We start from the raw sequence: 9,456 nt of genomic DNA, 5'->3' as shown, positions 1-9,456 counted from the left end.
CACAGCATTAGGAAGGTTGAGAACCATTGATGTAGGGAGACAAAATAAGAGGAAAAACTGCTTTGAACTGTGACCTCAAGTCTGCTCAATGCAAGACCTTGCAGTCTTCCCATGTTTGGATTCAAATACAGTCCCAATGCATATAATCTGTAAGAGGCACCAGAATTAAGCAAATCAAAGAATACAACCACTAGGTTTTTTTCTTTTTGACATATTTAATACAGCATTAATCTGCTTTAATACTAAAGGCAAATCATATACTATCCAGCAAATAAGGCACGTATCGGAATGCCATTTTATGGACAATCCACAACAGAGGTTTGACAGTCTTTTAAACACCCAGTTAATCTTGGTGGCTGAGATAAGCCTGCCTCCTCTGAGGCCCATGTCCATAGAATTGTTATTATTATTATTATCATCATCATCATCATCATAGCTGTACAAGTTAATTACCAGTTACAGAAGAGAAAAATTATACAACTGAAACTGAGAAGTCATCAATGGATACAGCTATTTTTTTTTAAAAAAAGAGAGAGCTCATAAGTAAATAAACCCATCTAAATCTACAGAAATTAATATAATAACAGGGTTAGTTTTATACAGTGTAGTGATTGCTGCTCTAAATAACCTTTTATCAGGGAAATATGAGTCCGGTACAAGATTGAACTGATCTCCCATTTTAAGCATGGTTTAACACATAAACAATCTTAAGATAATGGAGCTATGTGAAACAATAAAGCATAAAACGCATATAATATGTGTGCATGCATACTGTTAACATGATATGCATTCTAAATAAAAATAAACACTAAATGCTTACATCAGTTTAACCAAACCTTGGTTATGGCCACTGACTGACAGTTTGGTTGCAATGCTAACACTATACTGCAGGTCTCAGTGGGGTATTTTTGAAAACTGCTGTAAGGATCCTTTTGTGAAATCATACCTTCCCATCCACTCTGATATATGACAGTGTTTGTTTGTTTGTTTTAATCAAATAATAATTTTGCAGAATTTCTGAAAACCCAAATAGTGACTGCTAGGAGACTTTCATACATTACATGCTAAAAAGTCAATCTGGTTGATATGTTAGTTTTCAAAAACAGTTTTTGTCACATTTATTATCTTTGTTTTTTAGGTATAGGCATCCAAAAAAAAAAGGAGGGGGGGAGATGCTGTTTGAACTTTTAAAAACAAACAAACCATGATATGTGAAGAAGTCCTTAGACCATTTATACTTTGATTCTAACCCCACCGAGTCCCTGTTATGACATTAAAATGCTATGCTAATATATCAGTCATAAGCAGAACTCTTAGGATTGGACTGTTAGTGTATCTTTCTTAAGGGCATAAAGTGATAGTATAAGATCTGATTCTTACCAAATCAGTCTTAGTTTTTCTAAAAAGGCAGTATTTTCCAAAATACACATATAAATAATTAGAATAAGCATATTAATATAAGTTCTAAACACCTGAATAATATACTGGTTACTTAATACTGATATTTTCATCCAAAGGAAAACAACAACAACAACAAAAAACAACAACAATATGGCTTAAAGAATTGCAAGAGTTTTTTCTTCTTGACAGAATTATGTACCAACTTTCATATAATATTCTATGTAGACAATATTTCCTTCTTAATGTAGTTCGGTTGCATACTTTATACAGACAAATGCATTGTAAAAAAGAAAAAGAAAAAAAAAAGAAAATGCAAATTCCTTCCATAAATATTTTCTTGAGGATACATCCTTACTTTTTTTAATATAATACTTAAGAAAACTCTTAGCTCTGTTAGTATTCTAGTAGAGAATTAAGGCCCTTTCTGAAAGCTCCAGAGTTGTAAAAACACTTTTAAAAAACCAAATAGAAAAAAAAATAGTATTTTTTTTTTAAAAAAAAGGCCCTCAAATATATACAAAAAGGTTACTGCAAAGAGTTTTCAGGTAACAATTCAGTATTACAAAGAAATATTTGTAATCATTCAAAAATTTTAAACACCTAACAAGATTTTCCAAAATACACACACACGATATTAAAAAAAAAATGGAAAGGAACTCTATGTCAAGTATAACTCAAGATAAATACACATCCGAAGTAAAACTGTAAAATATTTCATAACAGGGGTAAACATTATTATCAGTTGACTACATCTATTAACTGCACACGATTGTCCCTTTTATATTCATCCTAAGAAAAAACAAACCTTCATTTGTATAGCTACAGTTTGGGTCAGCATACCGAGTGCTACAGCTATTCAACAATATTTCTAGATGCAGTGGTTTCTGTAGACATAAAACAAGATAGGCACTGAAATCCTGGCTGAGCGCACAATACTGTCTCAAAGAACGCTGTGGCATGGATCACATTCATTATGTTTCCTTTAAAACCCGATGTCTGTTGCTTATATTTTAACAAAGCTTACATGTGCAGGCCTTGGCACTTGTAATGCTTAAAATCCTTCACAGATATGGAGAACATATTTGGTACAATTTGGGAGATGTTAACCACTTTCAAGTCCCATTGATTTCAGAAGATAGAGGAAGCTGACTCATGCGGAATCCTTTCATTGATGCACCAAGACCAGCACTATCTGTTCTGACTGACAACAGCTCTCCAATGTATTTGGTGATGACCTTTTCTAGCCCTACCACCATCATTAACCATCTTTAAGGCTTTCCCCCCCATCCTGACTAATTTCTTCAAGTATCAACTGTCAGTGAAACTCGATGGAACTGAAAAATGTTTCACTTTGGCAGGCTTATGAATACGAATAACTTCTTCAATGAAATGTATTGTGACACAACCTTTAAACCATCATTCTAGAACCTTATTTGAACATCACATTCTGATTTCTTGGGCCTTCCAAGAATTCGGCTCAAAAAGATTTAATACAGATGACATTCACATGGGAAGAGTAATTACTGTGCCAAGTAAAATATGACACTTTTCCTGCCTGGGACTCTAGAGGAGGGATGGAAGACTGTATACTTGCCATTATAGGCAATGTATGGTATAAGAGCTTATTTTGTCTATGAGTTGGGAGGTCATAGCCTTCTCTCTATATACCCAGGTAAATGTTACATTGACAGAAAGGTAACGTATGACTGCACAAGTTGCTGAAGATCCATGGATTAAGTATTCACATCTGGAGAGTCAGACACAAAGGGCTGTGTATGGATTCCAATTGTGCACCAGGATGTTTTGTGCATGGTTAGAACTCCCTGAAAAACCCTTTGTATCTTCTGAAAAGTCGCTCTTGTGTATTAAGGATTCTTCTAAGAGGCATCCAACGCAGCACAAGATATTGCAGTCGGAGACCAAAATGGGGAGAAATGTTTTTGTGCATATCTGGAAGCATCTCAGACATGCACAAGGGACTCTTTGGATGCTGGCCTATGCATTCCCGCACATATGACTACAGGAATGACTGTTTCATGCACAGAATGAAATGAGCAACCTCACTCTTATTTTTAACATATGTTAAAGAACGTCTTCAGTTTCTCTGTTTTATTTGCAAAACTTTTTTTTTTGCATTCTCTGTAAGTGGATGCGATATAACAGTATTATATCAGGGTCCCTACACTGTAGTATACTGTACAACCAAGACTGAAGACACAAACCAGACATTTTAGGAAGAGAATGGATTCATTGCCACATGCATTTTTAGTGGGTAAAAATTTGAATGATCTCCCTTAACTCCAACTTTTCCAAGTTAATATTAGACCTGTAGTGTCTGAGAGACTGCTGCTAACATTTAGTTAAGTGCTCAAGGAGAAATACTGTAGGTGGTTTAATATATGGCTCTAACTGTGTTTCATACATTATTCACTTCCCATCTCTCAAAAATAAAACAGAATTAACATTAAAGTTCAAGTTTTCAAAAGCCATTCCTCACTTCTCCATGCCCAATAACATGACCACCCCATTGTTTACACAGTCACTTATCCATCAGTGAAATTGGAGATGAATCAAGAACCTCAACTTATCCAGGGCCTATCTTAATTAATTATTTACCTACTTAATACATTTTAATACTGCCCTTCATTCTTTCTTTCAACTTTCTTCTGTCCCTGATAGACTTCTTGCTCATGTAAACAAAGCTAAAAAAGAATTTAAGGAGTTGTTTTCTCAGATTAATTCCTCATGTAAACAAGATCTGATGCTTAAACGGCCCAATTCTGCCATAGTCAGAATGGATTCAGTCCAGACCAACTCGTAGAGTAGAACCATTGATATTAATGGGACTAGAATTAGTCATGAGTCTATTTTAAGCATGACTGCTGGATTTAACTTGATGTCTTCAAGTAGGCAGAGTTGCCCATAACTATTATCAAGAAAATTTATTTGAAATTTAAAAACTCTTATCTTTACGGTTAACAAATTCATCCACGTTCACACTATCCACCCAAGGTAGGAACATTGATTAATGTTGCATAAATTATACTGAGGCCTTGAGGAACAGCGAGGCTTGTCCAAGTTGTTACAAACCAGACATTAGCAGGATCTTAGGTAGGATCTTAGATCGTATCTAGAGATCCTGTGACTCATGGGCCCTTTTACATGACAGACTTGGAGCACTATGACTGCACTTTAACTGCCTTTGCTTCCATCCTATGGGATTGACAGTTTAATAGGGAGAGATATTTAGCATTTTCAGCGAGACAGCAAAGTGTCTCACCAAATCATACATCATAGGATTAACTAGGATGCAGACATGGCAGAACATATGGAATCATAGCGCTATAATTGTGTAGTGTGAAAGGAGTCCCAGTCACACATTCTGCTGACAGAAATGAAGAATACTTGCAATCTTAGGCTAGAAAAGTCACTTTTTGAGACAACACTTCCCAAAATCCCTGAAGCAGCCGGAGCTGTAGGTGCTCAAAATAACTTTTCTAAGCTGTCCTCTTTCATACCACCTTCAGCACTTTTAAAAATAATGTCCTGTCTTCAGCCTCACATGCCGCAGCTGAGGTCATAGCTCAGTGGCACGACTCTTGCTTTGTACTAGGAAGGTTTCAGGTTCCTAGCATCCAGTTCCCAGCATCTCCTTTAAAGGAAGCCTTAGTAGCAAAAGTGAGGAAAGATCTCTTCCAGAGGGCTGGGAAAACTGCTGCCAGACTGATTCATTGTAAGGCAACTTCATATATTTATAGTGGGAGTGGGAGGAGTCTACGCTTCTAGAAGAAGTGCAGTGAGAGCTTAAGGAACTGGACATATCAGATATTCCCCTCCCCTGCAGTGCTTTGCCTTATCTGGTAAAAGGTATGAAAAACCTACAGGTATTAATTTTATCATGGATCCTATCAATTACAATAAATATCCTGATAATTTTTAATACTGATGGAAATAATCATTACAAAGTATTTTTCTTTTCTTTTTAAAGCTTGCATTACATAAGCATAGCACCATTCCTCTTGCTGATCAGGCAAAGGTAAGAAATTATCTGACACAAAAGACATGATCCAGTTTTCCAAGAATGTTAGCTCCTAAATATCCACACTGATGATAATCTTAAATGTAGTATATCTGAAGTCCAAATCCCCCTGTTGTTGGATTGGCTATAGAAACAGATCATCTATTTCACTGCTTCAGTGATTCCATTACATGTAGTCTTAAATGAATGCAAACTAAAAAGAAGAAGAAAAGATGATGTCCTACAAGCATTCTGAACACTCAAAGAATATACAGTAGCTGCTTTGCAAAATGGTTTCTAAATTGTCTTATTCAATTTGGTACAAAGATTATTTTCCCATACCTAGGCTTTTTGTCCTATTTGGAATGCAAAACACAAGGGAAGGCTTTGCACAGTATTTTCTATGTGCTTTGATATAAAATCTCTATGGCTACTTAGAAATATCTCTTGATATTTAACAGGAAATTTCTACAACTGTTTTATGATGACACTTAAGAATTAGTAAGTACAAATAATGTGATTTTTCAAAGATGTTGCCATGCTAATATGTATCAATATGCAAGGGGATCTTCTAGCACCTTTGATACTGCGTGGAAAAAAAGTTATTAGCATAAGCTTTCGTAGATTTAAGTGAAATGCATGTGATGAAGTAGACTTAAGGGCCTGAACAGATAGGCCAAAATAAAGCTGTTTTGGGTCCCTTTGGAGGTGTGCTGTTTAAATGAGACACATATCTTAAGAGCCCAGAAGCTGCACCAAAGCTGTGCTCCAGTCCTTAGAACACATACATCTAAACAGCATAAATCCAAAGTGACCTGAAGCAGCTTTATTTTGGCCTGTCTGTTTTGGCCCTCAAGTCTACAAAAGCTTATGCTACCAACTTCTTTCACCCAGTCTCAAAGGTGCTAGAAAATCCCTCTGTAATTTTTCAGTTAAATTCTGGATAACTACTTCTTGTTATTGATAGTGAATTTAGTGTTTTAACCAGTTATGGTACAGTTTTTCTTGTGGCTGAGCTTGCAATTTGACATTTAGCAAAACATGAGCCAAATGGACAGTGAGAAACTGGGACAAAACCAAATTAATTACATATGGTGTACCCTGTTCTGCTAGTCTGTGCTCAAGACTAATTCAGATGTCTTCCATGTGGAGGCCGCCCAAAAGTCTTTGGCATGGTGGCAGTGGCACTCCACTTGGTGGCTATTAATAGGTGTGGCTCATTCACATGGCAATTTTCATACCAATGCCAAAACATCTATCTGCCACAAGATCCTGCACCATATAGGTTATCTTGGTTATGGAAATATCCTGCAGGGAGTGCCACCATGCCACTGTAATTTCCAGAGGGGGCTATGTGATAGGAGAAATGTGTGAAACAGTAAAAAGTCAGGCAATCCCCACACTCCAAAATAGTCCTCAGAATATACCATCAGGCCTCCTACTATCACTAGGTGTCTGGCTTATCAGCAGGTGATGCCTCATTTTCACTGTAAGGGGAAAAAAAGCACACAAGCTCTACTCTAATGGAAATTATTGACCAAAATGCACACAAGAGGATATAAGAAGGATGGCAGCAGAGAAACAGGAGCGGGGATGATGTGTGGTGGTGGCAAGGGAGCTGGACAGGGAGAGCTTGCTATGATGAGAATAAAGTAGCATTTGTCCTGTTGACTACACAAAAATGTTGGCTATGTGACTCAATATGACAGGAATTTTAGCCGCCACTTGTGTAGCAAATAAAGAAAAGAGAACCTGGCATAATTGTGAAAAGGAGGATGGTAATGGTGAACCTGCAAAAATGAATGTATCCTAAGTGCACTTATTCACAAGAAGACATGTCAATTTCTATGGAACATACATCTAAGTAAACATATTTAAGTTTGCTGCCTATGAAATACAAATTCCTGAATGACCCTTCCTGTTCTAACATTACATCGCCATGCAAACCACACCTGCAGACAATTATTCACTTGTTCTTTTGAACCCTCAGATTCTCTTAACTGGAAGCCCACCAAAAGTGTCAGTTCAGTGGCCCTGGAGGATTCTTGGAAACAGAGCATGTAAAAGTTATTTGCCAGTGGTCATGCTGGCTGGGAGATTTTGGGTTTTGTAAATCTGAAAAAAAAGTAGCTTTTACAACCTCTGCTTGGAAAGTAAGGCCCAGTACAGATGGGCACTTTGTGGCATCCTTACCATGAACTAGGGCTAGATGAGGCTGGGCATTTACATGTCCAGTAGCCCTAGTACGTGAGGAGGCCGCTATAATGGCTCGCCACTATCTACATGGGTGGTGCCATGATGGCGCGAGCATTGTGCAGCACCCAAATGGCGGTGGCTGGAAGTGGCATGATCAGGGCATGCGAGTGTGCCAGTTGCACCCCTTGCAGTAAGCTGCTTTCAGCAGTTTCTTTTTGCTCTCAAGAGGAAGCGCATCGTTGCCACACCATTTGGTTGCTGCGGCAATGATGCAGGGCAAAGAAGGGTGGCATGGAGCTGCCCGTCCGTCGAGCCCCTAAATAAATGGATGGAATTTTCAGACCAACCCTAAAGTCAAAAAGAATTCTACTGAACACACTGCCTGTAAACACTGTTAACGTTGTCCACCTGTATCTCCATGACACTGTTATCTCCATGGCACTCTGTATCTCTCTGGACAACCAAAGTTGTTTCGCCTGGGCAGGATACTGTAACTGTGTAAACAATTTGTAGAAACCACCTTTGTGATTCCTTCACAGACAGAACAGGCACAGTCCATTAAGAACTGCTACTGCACAACCCTGCCCCTAGTCATTTGAACAGAACTTGCAAGGGGCTGTCATGCAAGACTTAAATGGAGGTCATACAATTGCAGAGCTTGGTAATCTGTGCCAGTAACTTCTGTGTTTCTCTCTCTCTCTCTCTCTCTCTCTCTCTCTCTCTCTCTCTCACACACACACACACACACACACACACCACACTGTAGTCCTATAAATACAACTTGCATGTATACACATACACAGGAAAAGGGTTACATTCTATTAAAAGGTAAGGCATATTATTAGTTATTGATAGGAAATATTGGCGATGTATGGGGTTCTTGTCAGGCATTTTCTCTCCCCATCTCCCCTGCTTCCTTTTGACTGTTGTGTGCTGCCAAAATTTCTCCATAGATGGTAGCACAGGCAATCCCTGGGTGTGTTCATTGCACGCGACGGCAGTAGTAGCCCAACACTTTGCATTTCTCACACAGATGCTGAGGATGTTCTTTACTTTGATCGGAGACATCCAGGCCATCAGGTTTTTCCAGGGGTCTCTGCATAGGGAAGGAAAGCACAGACATTATACATTCTTGTCAATGTTAACTGCTTGTAGGGATGAAGTTTGAGTAATACAAGGCTATTTTTAAAATGCCAGGCTGAAAATTTCACAGAGGATGGTTTCCCTGTGTAAAGGATTTTCCAGTTTATTATCACTAGCCGCAACATTTGGCCAGATTTTAGGACCGTTTCTTCTCCCACCCTCTCATTTTTGAACCACCTAGTTTGACAACAGAAAATGTGAAAGCCTTAACGATTTTGTAATGTGGTTTGTCCTACAAATGATTAGTACTAAAATCTGTTGTAATATGTAGACCATTCTGCTGCTTTTTTGGGGAGGGGGGAATAGTTATGCATCTTATTCTTTAAAAGCAACAAATCACTAGGTACTGTCTGAAGACAAGAAAAACAAGCATCAGATGTTGATGATACATTTATTATTATGCAATTAATCTAATGATTATGTTCTAAGAAGTTTGCTTATCATTGCAACCTCAGTTTAGGTGGTCTATGAGATCTCAAAGAAAGTGTGTGATAATTCATTATTGGTGGCAGCCAGGGATAAGAGAGGGAACCCTCCCATTGGTGTGTTTTGGTTTTAAGCTCTGCCAACTCAAGCAACCCATTGGTTCCCCCCGAACTTGGAAGAGTGGAGTGGGTTTGGACTCTACCTGGTGAGAAAAGTCACTATCATTCCTTGCTGCCAAGGTCCAGCAGTGATCAATAATTTAATAAGCAGAA

General features: G+C 38.1%; 1 protein-coding gene across 1 annotated transcript in view; it reads right to left on the bottom strand.

Moving 5' to 3' along the window:
- Positions 1–214: 214 nt before the first annotated feature.
- Positions 215–9,456, bottom strand: part of ZCCHC24 (zinc finger CCHC-type containing 24) — a 153,442-nt gene continuing 144,200 nt past the window's right edge. Inside the window, exon 4 of the mRNA XM_089510690.1 lies at positions 215–8,711. Within this exon, the coding sequence (XP_089366816.1) occupies positions 8,598–8,711 (114 nt within the window). The 3' untranslated portion in view covers positions 215–8,597. The remainder of the gene's footprint in view (positions 8,712–9,456) is intronic.

Source organism: Sceloporus occidentalis, unplaced genomic scaffold (genome assembly GCF_023333645.1).
Source record: "Sceloporus occidentalis isolate IW3139 unplaced genomic scaffold, rSceOcc1.0.p SCAF_2, whole genome shotgun sequence".
In the NCBI taxonomy this organism is placed as follows: domain Eukaryota; kingdom Metazoa; phylum Chordata; class Lepidosauria; order Squamata; family Phrynosomatidae; genus Sceloporus; species Sceloporus occidentalis.
Note: the sequence above shows the minus strand (reverse complement) of the source record. Positions and strands in the feature narration are given on the sequence as shown.